Source organism: Acanthaster planci, linkage group LG02 (assembly GCF_054643075.1).
Source record: "Acanthaster planci isolate LZ-2023a linkage group LG02, COTS_SCS, whole genome shotgun sequence".
Lineage (NCBI taxonomy): Eukaryota > Metazoa > Echinodermata > Asteroidea > Valvatida > Acanthasteridae > Acanthaster > Acanthaster planci.
Window position 1 is genome coordinate 27,241,159 of NC_141778.1, and position 20,257 is coordinate 27,261,415.

At 41.8% G+C, this 20,257-nt stretch overlaps 1 protein-coding gene across 1 annotated transcript in view; it reads left to right on the forward strand.

Annotated features, from left to right (window-relative positions):
- Window positions 1-20,257, forward strand: part of LOC110975888 (xylosyl- and glucuronyltransferase LARGE1-like) — a 67,466-nt gene that overhangs the window by 24,954 nt on the left and 22,255 nt on the right. The window contains exons 6-10 of the mRNA XM_022228753.2: window positions 1,290-1,385; window positions 2,594-2,755; window positions 11,823-11,954; window positions 12,133-12,228; window positions 17,333-17,524. Coding sequence (XP_022084445.2) covers window positions 1,290-1,385; window positions 2,594-2,755; window positions 11,823-11,954; window positions 12,133-12,228; window positions 17,333-17,524 — 678 coding nt within the window. The remainder of the gene's footprint in view (window positions 1-1,289; window positions 1,386-2,593; window positions 2,756-11,822; window positions 11,955-12,132; window positions 12,229-17,332; window positions 17,525-20,257) is intronic.

Here is a 20,257-nt window from a genome sequence, read left to right on the forward strand (position 1 = left end):
GCTGAAGCCAAATTGAATACAACATCAGACTCCACAGATAAGCTGAGATCATCACAACTGTTTTACAAATTGATGCTTGAATTACTGAAATATGACGAGTCGAAGTTCGGAAGACCACAGTTGCAGCTTTCCCATTAGTATGTTGGATGCTCAGTGAGTTCATTATAGATGTATTCATTCATGCCAGTGCAGTTTCTGTGAAACCACGAGTCAAATCCCTCGCATTCTGTTGCCTGTTGGCCGTACTTACCTGCCTGATTACATACCATGCATGGATATTTGGGTCAATCTGGGCTACATCTCCCACTAGCACAATGATTAGTAACATGTACATATAGGTTTTATGAGACATCAGTTTTAAGTTAACTTCAGTCCGAAGTCTCCCATCCATAGCTGCAGTTCTGCTAGACGACTGTTTTGGAACAAACTCATTTGATCCTTGGTGAACATGTAGTTATGGTATGTTAAGGGGGGGGGGTGCCATCCAGTGCTCGGAAAATATCAGGTCCGGCACTTCTGGTAGTGGGTTATTCATAAGAATGTGGCACAGAATCAGCAGGAAAAAAACTGTGATCTGCAACATTTTGTGTCGATCAGTTGCCATGTTCATTGCTCGAAAATGGGGAGGTCCAAGTTAGTAGTAGACCTAATTCCGATAAAAATGAGGTGATAAAAATACAAACAGTAGCGATCCACGGTAGAACCGTGTGGTGGGCCCATACTGGTCAGCCCGGGAGACCCATTGCCGCGACACTGGCGCAGTAGTGTTTGGGGACGCAATCTTGTGTTTGTGTCAGGCAAGAGTGACAGATTGATAATAAATGACTGCAAGCCACGAAAATCCTTGGACTTCCCAGCGTCTTTTGTCGGCGTGAGAAAGACCCCTAAAGGCAGTTGACGTTACAATATTGTAGATGAAAATAGATATCATGTGATGATGAAGTCTTCAGGTGACGCGTCACATGACGTGAAAGATGCACCTGTGAAAGCCATTATATATCTTCTGAATTTATGTCTGATTTGATTGAAATATGCAAGAAGAGCAAAATGACATGTTGAAAACCTCTATGGTTGTTTGTCACAACCACATCTCTAGTTGTTTTGGTCTCATGTTGCCTGTAATTGGTTGAGTGGAAATGGCACAAATAGTCTTTTACGGACCCTGTTTTTCAATCAGCATCATTCCAAATGATGTTAATAATAAGAATTAATAATCTAATCCTGAGAAATCTTGCTGCCTTGCATGCCGTTAAACAGCTGCTCACATGCTCTATCTTCTTTAATTGCAGAGTGACGTGTCATGGATACCCAACAAGCATTACTCAGGTCTCTTTGGTCTCATGAAGCTACTAATCACCAAGATCCTTCCTGTTGATATTAAAAAGGTAATGTGTTGTAGCAACATGAACTTTTGCATAAACATGTGTACATACATGTACTTGACATTAGGCAACATTACACCTGCTTCACTGTTTATCAATGCATCATGTTTTAACTATGGAGAACATATTTCTTTTGCAAGAAAGTATTGATGTAACTGTATTGTAGGTACATGTCTTGTATGTAAACTTGCAATTGTAGTAATAGACCTGCAAAAATGATTTAAGGTGATGGTTACTGCAGTGCATTGTGGGTGAAATGTGGGAACGATTGTATGCACGCTATTGTAAACACTATGCGCATGGAAAATTTTCAAAAAGGTCCTGAGATTGAGAAATCGTATATTTTCCAAAATGGTTCTTTTTAACTGTTGTGTGCCATCATTTGCATCAAGCACACGGCGAAGGCCAAAATTGCAGTTTTTCAAGCTTCCACGAGACCACAAGTTAGCTCCGTCTAAAGTTATGCGAAGACTAGCATGACTGACGATCGTGTCCTCCATCTTGGATTTCTATCCCCACTTTTCACCCACATTGCACTATGGTAGACACTGCTTTACGTCATTATGTTTTAGGTCTAATTGTTGAACCAAATCTGTTGACAATCCACAACATTTGTGTTGTGCCAATGCTGTTCTGTGCTCTACTGGTTTAGGAACATTCAGCTGCAGATTGAATATGCGCCCTCTGTATGTGTGAACACTTAGCATACATGTACACATATGTAACCCAATCAAAATCCACAATATTTGTCCACAGCTGTTAGCAATTTGTACATATCGCACCCACATATGTCAACTATTGATTTTATCAGTGCTTTACAAGGGCTGTGCTGAGCAACAGATAAAGGGCGTATGTTTGGTTTCATTTTTTTCAGTTTTGCTGTTCGAAACGTGTGTCTCAATTCCAAAACTATGTCTATGTAAAGAAAAGATCGGTTTCTTAAAAAAAAAAGTTGAACATAAACTTTTTTGTGTCCAAGGAATGCCCCTAACTTTGTTCCTATGCATAGTATTTTACAGTCTATTGTGGGGTCAGTTTGCTGGGGAATTTCATGACAGCAAAATGTCTTATTGATGTTAGATTTTATAGTATTGATGGTTGTTTAAGTTCTTGACTGCATGGGAGATGTGTACCCAGTTTCTGTAAAGCTTCTAAGAGCGCACCCCTGTGTAGGAGTGCATAACCCTTGTATTTGTACATTTCCCCAACAGACCATAGTGTTAGACATTGACGTGACCTTTGCCACTGACATCGCTGAGCTGTGGAGGATATTTGTTAAGTTGACTGGCAAGAAGGCCATTGGTCTGGTAGAGAACCAGAGTGACTGGTATCTGGGAACCTTATGGAAGAAGCACAAACCCTGGCCAGCACTGGTGAGGTGGTAATGGGTTTAAAGACATTTCAGAGTCAAGCTGGGAACCACTCATACTGTCCTCTGGCCACTTTTGTTTAATAGCAGATCTAACAGGAATGATTCATTCGTGTAGTGTGTAAACATGCATTTACCTGAAAAGAGACGGTCAGACCCCTTTTGAACCGCAGGGGTGAAGTCTTCATATACTATCCCACAGACAGCAAACCATCCTTTGTTGATTATGTGTGGTCTCATACAAAGACAAATGCATTTGGAAACCTCATATTAACAGACTGTATGCACATACCTGTATGAACTCAGAATTTTCCACACAGATTGTAACTTGTATTTTGCATACCGTAAAAATGTGTGAACTGCTTGAATCCCCATCACACTCAAACATCTTACGATGTCCTCAGCAAATTGGGAGAGCATAGCTAATCATGATGAAATCTTGCACATTGTAGTAAGAACTCAGTGTGAACTGATAGCAACGTGGTAGGTCTTCATGGACGGGAGGTCATGCCAAAATTTTGAGAATGCTCAAAGTTTGTGTAGCAGGGCTCTAATTTCTTGGTGGAAGCAAATATCCTTGTTGGAAGTTACTTAGAAGTTCTGTCTACCGTGGTCTTGCAATATTAAACCTGCAATTTCTTGTTATGCGTTTTAGTATTGAACAAATTTTTAGTTTGCGTGTTATTTAATTTTGCAAGTCCCCTATTGAGTCCCTTTTTCGGCAACTCAGTAACAACCTAGTACGATCTTGAAAGAACAACTTTTTACCCACTTTTCTTAGATTCATCTTGTCCTACCCACATGTTATGAAATATTACAAAATAGAAGGCTCTTCCAGGTCATCATCACAGTGTGATGAGGGCATTAGTCCTTATGTACAGGGATTTTTGACTCTCTTATGTAATGTCTTAAGAAAAATAGCCTCTACCAGGTGACCTCATGGGAGCACACTGATGTATTGCACTACTACTGTCATTAGAAATATGCATAAAAGTACAACCTGCGAAAACATTTCTAGGGCCAGCAAGGTATATTTACAGACGACTATACTGGGGAGTTGCTTCCATCATAGCCACTGCCTGTGGAATGCCGAGTCAGCACTGTTGTGTGCTTGAACACCTCTGCTTTTGGGTTACTGCTACCATTTGCTATTTATTAATTATATGCAGACTCAAAATTGTTTTGTTACGACAAATCCATGGAAATGCCACCAGGTACATGTAGATATCATGAAATCAGTGACACAGAGACAGTTTTTTAGGTGAATTGAATGTCATGTGAATTTAGGGTCATGTTCCAATACTGAACTGTAGTGACCTCATGACAGCCCTTAGTGAAACTACAGAGGGCGCTAATATTGTAAGAGCCTTTCTTCTTTAAAGAAGAATGTCTATGAGTAACAACATAATTGGTACAATACTTAAACAACACATAATCAACTAGTGAACAAATATATCTGAACAAATTTTACAAGTGGACAAAAAAATATGCAGACAAAGGGATTTTTTGCTTGTTGTCTGGCCACCCACTGAGGATGCAGTGTATGACAGTTTCCTGGCTCTCATCGTCAGCCTAAGCTGACTTGATTTGCTCATGGATTTTTGTGTGTAATCAAATGTGTGTTGATCATGTGAACACTCTCGACTTCCTCCTCAATGGCAAATTGGTTGCTTTTCTTGAGATATGCACGCACCTGTTAGTTGCCTGAGAGGCTTGCTGATGTAAGAGAGATCTGGTAGGAATTTGGCAAAGTATTTTACCATTCCCACAAATCTCTGTACTCCTTCCACATCTGTTGGTTGTTCCATGTGGAGGATGCATAGCCTCAACCTTATCAGGGTCTGGCTTAAGTCCTGAGCTTAGTAGGTGGTGTCTGATGAATGTCACCTCATGGCACTTGCATTCAGACTTGGCTCTGTTCAGTTTGATGTTCATTTGTTTGCAGTGATCAAGAAACTGCAGTGTGTCATGTTTCTATCGTGATCTATGATAACTCATCAGCAGCGCTACTTTGGTCTGTGATCAAAATGTCATCAGCGATAGTATGATTACTAGGCTTGTGTTGTAGTCCCGGTTCCGAGTGGAACTGTGGATCCAAAACAAAATTGAAGTCAGTGGTTCTGCTTTTGTGCAGAACCGGGTACCCACCATTGGCGGTTCCACATTCAAAGAGCCGACTCGAAACATCAAATCAGAGTCCCAGTCACGGCTTAGCGCCTGTGAGTGACAACTCCAAACATTGAATCTTAGTCACCGTTGCTCCCGCGTGTACGTGTATAGCATGCTATACATTTAGCAAGGCACCCTTCCACACAAGGGAAAATGCGTACACAAATGAACTGTAAAATACCCTTGTGTCTGGGTACCAAACCACATTGATTATAGCATGTGTGGTGCAGTGGAGCTTTGACGGCCGGCTGTGACTTCAACACAATACAATACAATATTTATGTGTGAGGTGTTGTACTTTCTGCATATACATGTACATGTATGACATCAGGCAAAATCGTCGCATGGTTAAGAAATGGCCTAGCCATTGCTCAAACTTATGCACCAGTTAGGGTCTTGGTTTTCAACTTCTCACTTCAGAGCCGGTTCCATGCATGGATCCAGGCAATGGCATAGCTTACAAGATAGTGGACATATCAGAGTTTTTGATGCGCCCACTGTGGACGAATGACCAGTTTATGCATGGTCCATAGCCATTTACGATACGTTGGCACATGTTCAATAAGTACACGTGATCCAGTCCATACATGAAGTTCCACCGCATGGTCGACGATTCCATTTGTATTGTGGTTAAAGTTACATGTACTTGCAATAACAAATTGGTTGTTGTTCTGATTATAGTCTTTTTATACATGGACATAGAGTGGAAAATAGTGCAGGAGGAAGCAGTGCTGAGTTGTATCATGGTTGTACAACATACATGTTGCAGATTTATTCCAGCTATGACTAGTCTACGAAGAGGTAAAAATAAAATTCAAAATACCCTCTGTGGATAATCTTAAAGCCCAGGAAACATCAAAAGCCAGTCTGTTGTGCCATTGGTGAGTGCAGTGCAGTGGCGAGTGCGGCATGGCAGTGACAGATCTTTAATGTGTTTTATTAAACCTTATGCTTTTCTTTATATCTTTGGAAGCCGGTTCTAACTCAGAATCACGGTCCTTAGCTGGAGCCGTAACCGACTCTAAGAATTCTGGAACCGCCCAACACTAATGAATACCAGTGAGACCTTCGAGGCTCTGATCCAATCTCTTTTGGAATAGTTCAGGAGATGGCGAGTGTCCAAATGGTAGTTGGCACCACTGGTATCTGCCCCAAGGTATTTGGAAGGTTGTTAGATGAAATGATTCCTCATCCAACTCGCATTGCAGGAACCCTTCTTTGCAGTCTGCTTTGCTGAATATCTTGACCTTTGCCAGTTTTGGAAGAACATCATCAATAACCAGCAAGGGGTAATGTTCACGCTTTAGAGCTGCGTTCAAGTGCCGTTAGTCTATACAGACAACAAGTTTTTTTCTTTTGGCTTGACTACATTCACCAAGTTGGAAACCCAGTCTGTATAAGATCTTTTGACCTTCTTCAGCACTTGAAGTTCTTCAAGTCTGTCAAGTTCTTGGTTGAGTTTATGGGCTTGTCAGCAATAGGAACGTGACGTGGAGCCATCACTACTGGCTTGGAACCAGGCTCAATCTGTAGATGTACCTGACCTGGCATGTGTCTCAAGCCTTCAAACACTGTTTCATAGTTTTTGAAGATTTCTTCTTTAGTCTGGCTGGTTTGGGTAATTGGTGATTGACATTGTTCAGGCTGGATCACATGTGCAGTAACTAGTGGAGTAGAAGTCTTGCAAGGGTGCGAATTGTCCTGCAGTTCAGCAACTGCAATGTTGTCATACTTCACTTTTATCAGCTTCATTTGTTGCGCTGTGCTTGACCCTATCAGTGGTGCATGTTTGTCACCTTTAACCGCCACAAATGGTACAAGGAACTTTTTTTATTTTTAGGATTTCTTATGTGCAGTTTGCAAGTACTTACTGAAGGCATAGTGTCCTTGTATGTAGAAAGATTCTGACTAGTTTCAGTTATTTCATTCCCCGTGGGCAAACAAGCCTCCAGTATAATGTAGCATTGGAATTTTCTCACAGTCACAGAATCGCCTGACAGTTACCTTTAATTTGCATCAGTGTGAATATCTTTCGTGCATGATGACGTTTTGCATTCTTATGTACATACATCACTTCACCATTAGTGCACGTATCAGTCATTATGATCCAAACACATCCTTCTCAGATGAGCTTTCACTTTGTACAACAGTGCACTGCCCTTAGATTTACATGTATATTTGTACACATGTTTGGTACTTGATTTTCCTTGTCTCAAGTTAGTATGGGCGATGGGCGATATACACTATAACAGTCTCTTTATCTAATCCAGATATAAGTTCGTAGCTGTCCCAAACTTGCTTGAATTTTTCCTTACTTGATTTTAAGTTATCTGTTTGCAAATTTAATGATCCTGGTAGTGGCACTTTAGATCTAGAATGAGTTGCCGTCTTTTTTGTGCCCAAATGATCTCTAAGTATACAATGAAATTCAATGTATAAGAAACTGCCAAAGGACCTTTAGTTTATAACATCAGCAGCTAAGACTCTTAAAACTCTTCACAATTGAAATGCACACTGACCCATGCCTAACAAAATAGCACTTGGAAGTACATTTATACCCTGACAATGTATGCAGTTAGAGTGTGTGACTTAACCAGTTATCACAGCAAAAATGAACCTGATGTTTTTTATTTGTGATTATGAAGTTGTACATACACAGCCAACATGCGTACGTGAGTCCATACAGAATGCGGTAGAGGTGGGAGGGTCATTCAGTGACAAGAAGTGCAGGCGTGGTAAGTCAGCGAATATTCCCAAACACGTTGTGTCAAGTGGGTCAGCAGAACTGTAGGTTGCGTGGAAGTCTGCATAGATTCTGACACCATGTTTCGTTATGACATTTCTGTTGGGATGCTGCAAGGTGGATAACAATAAATCAGTGACACAGAGACAGGTGAAATGAACGTCATGTGAATTTACATGTAGGGTCACGTTCCAATACTGAATTGTAGTGACCTCATGACAGGACTGCCCTTGATAAAACTACAGAGGGCGCTGTTCTTGTAACAAAATGAAACACTGACACACAAATTTGGAGGTTATGCCACAGTCACATGAATTTCTTTTTAAGGAAGTGAAGTAGGGTGATGTAGGCAGTAAGTGTTTTTGGAAGCACATTGTACTTCAGCCCATCGATTACCTTAGGGCGCTTCTGTTCAATTTCTGATTGGAGCATGCTCCAATATTACACATCCTAGGTCAAATGTCAGACCAAACTAATATGGACTGTGGGTAAAGGAGAGCATGGCTATGCAAAAGTACAGGGATTCTTTGCCGGAGAGCATATTCATCTGTGGCATACTAGCTCATTAGTTCCAGTATGAATTATCAACAATCGGGGTGGATACCTTGCATTTGTTGACAAACCGGCTATCAGGTGAGGCGCCCATGCCAGCACTCCCTTTGCCTCACCACATTTATACCTGTATGGTGTACAGGCAAGTTCAGTGTCAATTCAGCTCAGCAAGTTGTGCTACATGTACAAGAAAGGCATCTTAGTGTGTTGCTAACCAGGCTTATGTCATCAAACTAATTAGATATGTTAAGCTATGATAAGGAGAAGGATTAGTATTAAAGAACCAACTAAATAGCCAAGCAATGGGATGTAACATTTTAATCTGGTGACATTATTGTTTCTAAACATACTTCCGGTGAAAGTGTCTACTATCCCCACCAAGGAATGAAATAGAACCTCCTAATGTGCAGAAACTATTCACTTCTGAACGAACTTCTAATAAGTGATGACTACCATCCCCAAAGGTATGTCCATGTTCAAGAAGCACTGTTACTATGTGGCTGATCCGCGTAACCCCCACAATAGAAATCTGAGTATCATCTATTGTCAAAATTGCACGTAGGCACATGATGTGTGTATGACAGAAAGCAATCTGATTGCCTACAACCCATGTTGCGAATGTTATCATAAGGCATGCATACTCCTGCTGTTTGTATTACCATATTAAACTGATATTGGGTGAAAGGCTGACTGTTAAAGTGGCAGAAAAATGGACCCATAGATGAGGGTTGGGCTGCGTTATATTGGAGAAATGCAGAGAGTGGGCAAAGCACTTTATCTACTGATCGAACGCACTAATCAGATGGATTGTGGGGGACAACTTTGATTGTTCTTGGAATGTCAGAGAAGAATGCAAACTGACACATTTAGTGTGCAAACGTCGTCAAACTGGATGTCTGATGCCAACAATACCCCATCGTGGATGTGCCATTTGGCAAATTCCCCAATTGGCAAAAATCAAAAAAAGATACGTGGCAATGTAGCTGATGAAAGCCCCTGCAATAATAACCAAGCTGTGAAATGACGAATGTCATCAGCTGAAATGGACTCTTCATTTCCTGTAGGAAACTGGCCCCCAAACTGATTCAAAGCCCAAAGCCCTCGGTGCAAGAGCTGTACTTAGTAATCAGTTCACTGGGCTATCTATAAGACTTGTGGAGTGGACCGCTGCTCAGAAATGAGACATCTGAAAACAAGACGAGGCATCTGCTGTCTCATGATATTGTCTTGGTACACGGACTGCCTTGAATGAAACATTGGAATGCAAACATGCATGTACATGTAGCAGCACAAAGCAAAGAATGAGTGGCATAATCCGTTCATAGGACATACCACAGCAGTATGTGTCAGTATGGAAAGTGACTTTGTGGCCAGCAAGGATTGGTGCCCAGCATTGTAGGGCAACATAGAGTGGATACAGCTCTAAGAAGGCAATCAAGAGGGGATTATGCAATACACTGTTGGGCCAGCGATTCTGGATGCATTTGCCCCCCCCCCAAAGTATGCACCTGCTTGCAGCCACATTTGTGTGGAGTTCCAGCATTTCATTTGACTGCCAATCAGAAGCAGCAAATACTGATGTGTCATTATAGTGGGGAATGAAGCCCAACCATGTCAGTAAATCTAATCACACACTCTGGGAAACACAAACCCTATTAAAAGGCTGCCTGAGCCTGCTAGTGAGTGCAATCTAATGCCGCAAAAAGGCCTGGTCCGGTGGAATTGCCTTAGACAACAAATTAAGGGAACCTACGAGAGACTAAATGTCAACTAAGGACATTTTACGCCTATCAACACTGTTTGAATTTGCTAAGTAATTACTTGAACCCTCTCTAGAGGAACTTGCACTTGTCCTGCAATTGCAGCGATCTCCAATCTCAGATATATTACAGTCTTAACTGAGCTGATAGTTTTCTCATGTGCAAAGGGGCCTCCAAGCTCTCCGCAAATAGTTTTGAATGTGTCAAGTAAATACAAACTATAATGATTCTCAAAACATGATGATTCTACAAAAATCGCCAAAGTAGTGAGTCACATATGAAACGAACTTAACTCGAAATTTAAAAAAGGTGCTAAATTTTTCAAACCAGGGAACATGAAATGCTACAACCCATTGGTAAGCACTTATCATAATAGTGCATTCCATCAAATTTAAACCCGAACAGCTTGTAATTATCAGGGAAGCAGTCGAAAAGTAGATTTAAAATCGGCTTTAACTAACCAAGCCGGTTCTCTTATATGGCTGTGGTTACCTTGTTGGCCCACCAGCTCTACATCGATACCTATTGTGGCCACTGCCCTGACATTTGCAAAACTATGGGCTTAGTGGCAATTATGGTAATGACAACCATTGGGGCCATTGAAAGCAAAGCGTTGGTCAGGATGGTTTCCAGCTACTTGTGTGCCTCACAGCGACACTGAGCATGCCCTGATACTCCAGCTGCTGCAACAGTGAGCCAAAGCTCAAAATCAAGGCTCAGTTTCTTGTTTTAGGCAAAACTGCTATCATACATATGCCAGGCAAAGCCAAGAAATTGGAGAGAGGCTAGTCTAACTATTTCGGCATATTTAAGCAGCTTGAAGCATGAAGGTATGAAAGGCAGACTGCCACATGTCTAGCGTCTTGATTTTGCACCGCATTGTACCCAGTTTACGCACAACTGGCTTTTCTACATCCAGAACCAGTGACAAATTTGGAAGACCACATCTGCCTTTGCTATGATTGCAGTAGCTGAATCGTAGGGAGTACCATTAACTGGATATGACCCCCGCTCCTGCAGATGCTCCAACTGAAGGAACAGTGCAAGAGATGGATTGACCAAATGTCCAGTTCGGGTCCAAATGCTCGACCTGCGCCGTCCACTGTCAATGTAAATGTTGAGGCTGCTAGGGCTGCATGGTAGCCATCAGCCATCTGGGAGACATTAGTCATCTGTGTGTATGCACTGCTGCCTTTCAGATCTGTCAGCCGGGCAGTGGTGGCCCCACTGGCTGCTGCTGAGACAGCAGGAGGTGTCACCGATGTAGTCTTCTTTCTCTTCTTTCCAGCAGTGCTTGCAGATGGTCAGTCTGCCAGAAAGTGCTTGGGCGTCCATGTGTTCCAAGGTCGAGGCGATGAAAACACCATGCCAATAAATCTCTCACCAAACAGAAGCTGTACCAGTAGGTTCTACAAAGTCCATGGGCCAAGAACTGCACTTCACCAAACAACAGCTAAATGGGTTCCAAATATAGAGATCAATAGGAGACTCACATCCAGCAGTCTGAGGCTAAACATTAATTTGCCAAAATACAATCCTGCTGTCTCTTAAAGTTGCTCAATTTAAAACATTAATGAAGTTGTGAAGTAGTGTATAGACTTGTCTAGTGTGTAGACAATTGTGATTGCGTCTTTTAGCAACATTGCTTTCATTCTGTAATTTTTGAGGCTTCAAAAAGATGATGAGATGATGAGCTGATCAGCGTCTCTCATGCAGAATTGTTATTGAAGCTTTGACGCAAGAGTTATTGATTAGTTGTGGACTTATTTGAAACGTTGATGAGATATCTTGTAAATTTCGGACTTAAAATGCATCTGGTCGCAAGTGAATTATTATTTCTCTTCCAGGGGCGGGGTTTTAACACAGGGGTGATGCTCTTTGACCTCTACAAACTAAGGGAGTTGAACTGGATGCAGATGTGGCGACTGACAGCTGAGAAGGAACTCATGAGTCTTCTATCAGTGTCACTTGCTGATCAGGTACATAAGTATTTGCACACTATTCAGGAAAACAACTCAAACTTGGCAAGAACTTCTTCAGACATATAATTCGATTCCATTATTTTGCTGGTGTTTTCTTCATATATGCAGTGTAAGGTTGTTAAATAATGTGTAATTTTGTATAAGAATAAAATTTTCTGTTTTACTTACATTTCAGGATATCATTAATGCAGTCATCAAGCAACATCCTTACATTGTGCACCACTTGCCCTGTGCATGGAACCTTCAGTTGAGTGACCACACTCGCAGTGAGGTATGTAAATGAATAACATAGTTATCTAGTCTGTGCTATTAACGTCTTGTTCCAAGCCCAACCCATACATGTATATTGCAAAGTCCATCTTATCCATTTCCTTTTTTTTCATTAGTTCATCAAAGGTAAGAGTCAACTTCATGTTCAACCGTTCTTCTGTGCGTTTTGTGTCAGTAGAAATACTCTAGTGGGTAAAATTGCCATGTGTCTATTTCTATTCCCCTTGCGTCCATGATTAAAATGATTAAAGCATCTGAAAATTAGTGTTTCAAACCTGGCTTTTGTTAGAAAGGAATAACAGAACTTGAAATTAGGCATTGTAGGTCAACATTGAATTTAGGGCATTGAGATACATGTACATGTAGCATCGGTATTGTCAATGTATTGGTATTACTCAATCTGGATCTTCTGCTATGTGTACACACCCTTTGCCTGAATGCAACATCTGTTCCAGGGTAAAACTTTATAGTGTAGCTCCACTTCTCATTCTAAGAATGTTTATCTTCTGTCTTGTGTTACTTTACTTCTTGTTCTAATCATGTTCCTCTTCAGTACAGTTGTCCTCCACTTCTCATTCTGAGCATGGTCGTCAATCTAGCGATGCTCCACTCCCTCCAATCATGCTCCTCAATTTAGTGATACTTTCTCCTCAGCCTAGTGATGCTCCACTCCCTCCAATCATGCTCCTCAATCTAGTGATACTTTCTCCTCGGTCTAGTGTTGCTCCACTCCCTCCAATCATGCTCCTCAATCTAGTGATACTTTCTTCTCAGTCTAGTGATGCTCCACTCCCTCCAATCATGCTCCTCAATCTAGTGATACTTTCTCCTCAGTCTAGTGTTGCTCCACTCCCTCCAATCATGCTCCTCAATCTAGTGATACTTTCTTCTCAGTCTAGTGATGCTCCACTCCCTCTAATCATGCTCCTCAATCTAGTGATACTTTCTCCTCAGTCTAATGATGCTCCACTCCCTCCAATCATGCTCCTCAATCTAGTGATACTTTCTCCTCAGTCTAGTGATGCTCCACTCCCTCCAATCATGCTCCTCAATCTAGTGATACTTTCTCCTCAGTCTAGTGTTGCTCCACTCCCGCCAATCATGCTCCTCAATCTAGTGATACTTTCTTCTCAGTCTAGTGATGCTCCACTCCCTCCAATCATGCTCCTCAATCTAGTGATACTTTCTCCTCAGTCTAGTGATGCTCCACTCCCTCCAATCATGCTCCTCAATCTAGTGATACTTTCTCCTCAGTCTAGTGATGCTCCACTCCCTCCAATCATGCTCCTCAATCTAGTGATACTTTCTTCTCAGTCTAGTGATGCTCCACTCCCTCCAATTATGCTCCTCAATCTAGTGATACTTTCTCCTCAGTCTAGTGTTGCTCCACTCCCTCCAATCATGCTCCTCAATCTAGTGATACTTTCTCCTCAGTCTAATGATGCTCCACTCCCGCCAATCATGCTCCTCAATCTAGTGATACTTTCTCCTCAGTCTAGTGATGCTCCACTCCCTCCAATCATGCTCCTCAATCTAGTGATACTTTCTCCTCAGTCTAGTGATGCTCCACTCCCTCCAATCATGCTCCTCAATCTAGTGATACTTTCTCCTCGGTCTAGTGATGCTCCACTCCCTCCAATCATGCTCCTCAATCTAGTGATACTTTCTCCTCAATCTAGTGATGCTCCACTCCCTCCAATCATGCTCCTCAATCTAGTGATACTTTCGCCTCAGTCTAGCGATGCTCCACTCCCTCCAATCATGCTCCTCAATCTAGTGATACTTTCTCTTCAGTCTAGTGATGCTCCACTCCCTCTAATCATGCTCCTCAATCTAGTGATACTTTCTCTTCAGTCTAGTGATGCTCCACTCCCTCCAATTATGCTCCTCAATTTAGTGATACTTTCTCCTCAGTCTAGTGTTGCTCCACTCCCTCCAATCATGCTCCTCAATCTAGTGATACTTTCGCCTCAGTCTAGCGATGCTCCACTCCCGCCAATCATGCTCCTCAATCTAGTGATACTTTCGCCTCAGTCTAGAGATGCTCCACTCCCTCCAATCATGCTCCTCAATCTAGTGATACTTTCTCCTCAGTCTAGTGTTGCTCCACTCCCTCCAATCATGCTCCTCAATCTAGTGATACTTTCTCCTCAGTCTAGTGTTGCTCCACTCCCTCTAATCATGCTCCTCAATCTAGTGATACTTTCTCCTCAGTCTAGTGATGCTCCACTCCCTCCAATCATGCTCCTCAATCTAGTGATACTTTCTCCTCAGTCTAGTGATGCTCCACTCCCTCTAATCATGCTCCTCAATCTAGTGATACTTTCTTCTCAGTCTAGTGATGCTCCACTCCCTCCAATCATGCTCCTCAATCTAGTGATACTTTCTTCTCAGTCTAGTGATGCTCCACTCCCTCTAATCATGCTCCTCAATCTAGTGATACTTTCTCCTCAGTCTAATGATGCTCCACTCCCTCTAATCATGCTCCTCAATCTAGTGATACTTTCTTCTCAGTCTAGTGATGCTCCACTCCCTCTAATCATGCTCCTCAATCTAGTGATACTTTCTCCTCAGTCTAGTGTTGCTCCACTCCCTCCAATCATGCTCCTCAATCTAGTGATACTTTCTCCTCAGTCCAGTGTTGCTCCACTCCTTCGTGATTAACGTGCACCCTCATAACGAACCGCTAAATCAGCATTTGGATTTGTGATTCTTAATCATCCAGTTCTACAAAGGTGACTGAGGTCACAGGAGTTTAGGAAGTGCTTGGTATAAATCTTGCCCATAAATTTGTAGCAGCCATTCATGATTTGAGCAACTGATGGGGCAGTATTCATGGATTAGTTTCCAAAATACCTCACGTCACATCTTTGGAAATGGATTTGTACTTGTAACTTATAAGGAAGTGTAATGCCATTACAATATTTTGAGCAAGTAGGATTTTTTGCAATAATTTTGTTGGTTGACTTTAACAAAGTTTGAAATGATCTGTTCTGTCTGTAATCAATTCACTGATCTCTGCTATTCTAACCAGGGGCGGATCCAGGATTTTTCAAAAGGGGTGTCCAACTAAAGGCACATATTTTGTTCCAAAAAGCATGAATTTCAGGTTGCCATGTACTCCTTTGCCTTAACCTGAAAATTATAGATTGTCGGGTACCAAGCAGAAGGGCGTAAGTGCACTTACACCCTTTCGCTGGGAAGCATGATCACAGCAGAAAAAATGTTCCTGGCAAAAAGGGGGTAAGAAACAAACTCTCTTTATTTAGTAAAAACGGATATAATTTACTACAAAATCAACCTGGGCTATACAAAAAGCAACTTATTAAAGGACTTCGGCTTTTTTGAACTTTTTGCCAAGAAATTTTCATATTTCATTAAAATACAATAGTTGCACACTTTCATCCTTTTGCCAGGAAAAGTTTTTTACAGTGATCATGCTTCCCGGCAGAAGGGCCTTTGTGCTTACGTCCTTCTACCGGGCACACAAGGTGACCTTTTAGACTGAACAAAACATGTGGGGTTGTAAAAAGGATCAATTTGATACCGGACTGAGGAAAATGGTATCCGGCTGCAAATAATAATAGAGGCAGGGAACAATTTCAAATACTTTGACAATAGCCACCAAAAAATAAAAATACAATGTATTCAATCACCAGAAATGGCCTTTAGAGATTTCAGAGACATATGCATTTCAATATACTCAAAAGGAGGCATTTTTAAAATTCTTCCTGTTACTCTTTTCCCTACTTATCTTGTACCAGATCCTGCATTGTATTTATCTTTGTTTTGATGTATGTTCACTGTTTAAGGGCCCCAAATGATCATATTTCACTGGAAGGGTTACCCTCATTCAAGATGGTTTTAAATGATATAAGCCTATAAATAATGTACAGGCAAAACTTTAATGTAACCCACAATAAAGTCCGCATCACGTGAGATTAGGCAATCCAAAAGTGTCGGCAACGCGCGAACGAGTAGTGCTACTTTATTAGTCTTTAGATCTATTTTGACAAACTTCAGTGTCAAAGTCAACGTATGATACATTGTCACTGCATGGAGTTCTAAACACAGAGGAAGTTGACGCAAAGCTAATGGTCAAGTGTGCAAGTTGAGTTGTTTAAAAATAGTCTTTGTGTAAGTCGGAAAAAGTTACTACTGTAAGGGCTTGCCTTTAAAACCAAAATTCTCTTTGCAAATACGGTATACGCGCCTTGAAAACAGTCTAGGCAGCAACAAGGGCATGGCAAAAAAGGCTTTATGGCAGAAAGTGTGGTTTAGAAATAATGCATTCGGCAGTAAATATGATAGAGTTACGTCTGCGAGACTAATCTCATCCATATGCAGACATAAATGCTACTTATTTTGCGTGGTATTTTATTCATTGTGTAAGTTGAAAATAATTTCAAAGACGATAAAAAAAATAATCCTTCAATGCTATTTTTAGTCTATTCACTAAAAATTAATGTGCATGTTCCTCCAGCCTCGTTGCATGCTCAAAGGACATCAGGGAGTTTACGTATCAGGTCCAATTGAATAAGATGTGCCCAGAGGTAAAGGCCAGTTTTGTCCACACGTTGTTTTGCGCATCATCGCAGCTCATCTGTGGGGGCAGATCATTATGTTTGGCATAACGTACAATAATCCACCAAATTTGAGGAGTCCAAGTTGCGCCAACATATGCTGGAACTAACTTTACCTCAGGCGGGTTAGAGCATTCGATCGGGGGGGGGGGAACTTAGGCCTATTGACGTTCGCTGATTGCAAGTGTGGCCATCCGGCCGTGTAAGCTGCCCATAAGCTGCAGGAACATTTTACAACGTGAGAATCGAGGTGAAACCCAATACCCATTTTCCAAAAACCATGGTAATATTCCAGCACGTACGGCTTTAAGTCAGGTCCCTCATCCAAAACATTTGAAAACATCAACAAAATGCTATGTTTGTTGTCGATCCCGAGTTTAAAAAAAGAGTCCTCTTATGAAAGGGGGGTCCAGACCCCCAGGACCCCCCTGGCTCCACCTACGCTAACTAATACATGTAGTTTCTTTGACAGAATTGGCACCTTGTTGAGTATGGCTTTTTGAATTTCCTCTTACACAAAAGCTGTGCTATGCGGAGGTCACTGATCTGAAGGTCATCCACTGGAACTCCCCCAAGAAGCTGCGCGTCAAGAACAAGCATGTGGAGTTTTTCCGTAACCTGTACCTGACCTTCCTGGAGTATGACGGCAACTTGCTGAGGAGGGAACTGTTTGGCTGCGCAGAGGGAAAAGGGAATGTTTCCCTTGAAGAAAAGGTGGGATGTTGAGAAGTACATCTACATGTATAAGTCTTTTTTATTATGGAAGTTGCCCCTCAATAGGCACGAAGGCCACTTAGGGTGGGAAACTCTTGAAGGAAGAGGCAAAAAAGGAAATAGTTAAAAATGAAGACAATGAAGTCAAAAGAGAAAGGAGTATATTCACTTTGTGCTGAAAGCTAACAGATTGTAGATACAGATTTTAAAGTGAAGTATTATGTAGAAAAGAACTGCAGAATACTTGGTAAGACACATCTTCATGTACCATCAGCATGGATGCAACTACATGTACATGTATCATTAAGTGATTCTTCTTTTCTGTGTATTAGGAATAAAACTTACACGACTGTATGGGTTTAAGTAGTGTAAAATGTTGCACACATGTATATTTGTTTTGTTGATGACTCATAACAACATGCTACATCCTATTTGAGACGTTAGTTATAAAATCCCAGGTCTGTGGCACTCTACCTAGCCACTACATATGCAAAGTTCCCATGCACCTATAGTTATTTGCTGAAAAGACTTGATCATCCGTGGTGCCCCTGACCTCCCACTATGCACTGCGGTCACGCTGCCATGTTCATCCCTTCTTTTCTCAGCACCGTAATTTGTCAGAAGTGTCTTGCTAGGCATCTTGGAGTTTTCGAGTTCCGTTTTTGGTTCTGTGTTGACCTGATCATCCTTTGCTTCTTTCTAAATAAATTAATACTATCTGTGGTTCTAACTTTCTAAGAGTGATAGGTTCTCATATTTTGGTGACGTTTTCTCAAGTATTTCTGTGTGTGCATTCTGTAGGCACATACTGTTAATGTTATGAGACGTGGCCAACCCTGCAGCATTATTATAGGCCTTGCTGCTTGAGTTGGGCAATTCACACATTTAGCAGCTCATTAAATCCACAAAACCTAACTGTCTGAGACAATGTTTTTTGTGTGGATGCACCGTACTTTAGGCGCACATATGTGGATAAGGCGTAGCCATTTGAATGGGGGATTCATTTTACATTGGCCGGACGAGGACAAGGCCCAGCCACTTGAGAGGGCGTTGTTTCCTTGCAGCTGTAACGGGCATATAGGCCTTAGCCGCAAGCAGGAATTCCCTAATAAATTCTTAATAATTGGGTCTGCTTCTTTGGTTGCACTTGCGGGACTGAAACAAGGAAGGGAATATTGGTGCTAGTGGTATTCTTTCCTTTAATGCCAGTAGTCATGGGCCAGTGGACAAATTGGATAGTGGAAGTTGCCTAGGCCCACTGAACTGATGCATTAAGTTGAGCAGGAAATATTATCCCTGTTCCCTTCAGTTATTTCTGGTGATGGAGCCCTGTCTTCTTGGAGCCCCATCGAATACATTACGGTATAAAAGTTTACATGTATATAAGTTTATGTTCCTAAGCCCAGTATACCACGGTGTAGTGTGAACTCTAAAACAGAAAGTATCATGGTCTATCTGCTCGGCAGAAAACTTCTGTCGTCAGTACTGGGAAATACGTGCTAAAAAAAACCTCTGCTGTCTTGGGAAATCATTCTTCCACTCAATCAACCGAGACAAGGGCTTCATTATTTAAACCCATTTTGGGCTACAATTTACTGTGTCTCTGCTGCTATCAAAAGTACCTGGCCTGTTCAAATGAGGAGTGTCCTAAGAGTTTTCAGCCATAGCCCTTTGCAGCCTTGATGAAGGGCTTATCCATGTATTTAAACAATTCACTTCAATTTCCTTCCTGGCAACTTCAACCTTGGGATCTGATGACCTGGATACTATACACGTTTTCTAGAATAGTGTGAGGGCTCACCTCCAGACATTCCCACTCTAAGGAAAGGACTGCTCTGCTGGTAAGTTCTGGACACTCTGGAGACCGAGGCAGAACAGATCTATGCTATCAGGAAGTATTGTCGTTCTGTTAAACACTGCCTCTGGCTAAACAACAACATCAGCTGTGCTATATTTGCTGACCCAAACTCTTGCCTTATTAGAGTTAGCCTACTTGTTGCTAGGCTTCAACTTGCACCACTTAGATGAATGAAGCTCACCAGGGGCAAGCATATTCATTACACACTTCCCGTGTATTCTGGGGGTGTTGCCAATGACAACATTGCTTCACCACCTGTGATTGGTGATCCTGAGCCTGCTGGTGGCTGTTTACATCTTTTTGCAGAGTCCTGGCTAGAGATTGCATTGGACCAGTCCTCGGATCAAACTCCAGTCCCATGAAAAGACCAATGCTTCGTTTTGAGGTCAGAGATGAAATCCCTACTGTAAAGTACACCATCCTTCAAGTTCAATCCAGCCAAGCAAACGTCAATCTCTTTTTTAAGGTTCTTCTTTGCACCTAAATAGGAATGAGACAAAGGGCATCTCATCATCAATCTGAAACCACTGAATAGCTTCATCCACACCAAGAAATTCCACATGAACGTATCCACAGGTTTCCCAATTCATGAACAAAGGGAAGACATACAAACCCCAAGCTCTTCCATCTGGTCTGTTTACTTTGCCCAGAGTTTCACCATGTTATGAAGACCGACACCGCCTATCTACGACAGTTGCACATTATGATCCCCCAGTACTTAGGGGACTGGCTGATTGTCGGACAGTCCAGAGGCCGTAGAGTCAACCCACCTTATTTGCGACCTCACTTCCCCACTCAGCTTCCTCATCAACCAAAAAAGATAGACGCTGGCACCATCCCCACTCCCAACTAACATTTGGGCGATGATCGAATGC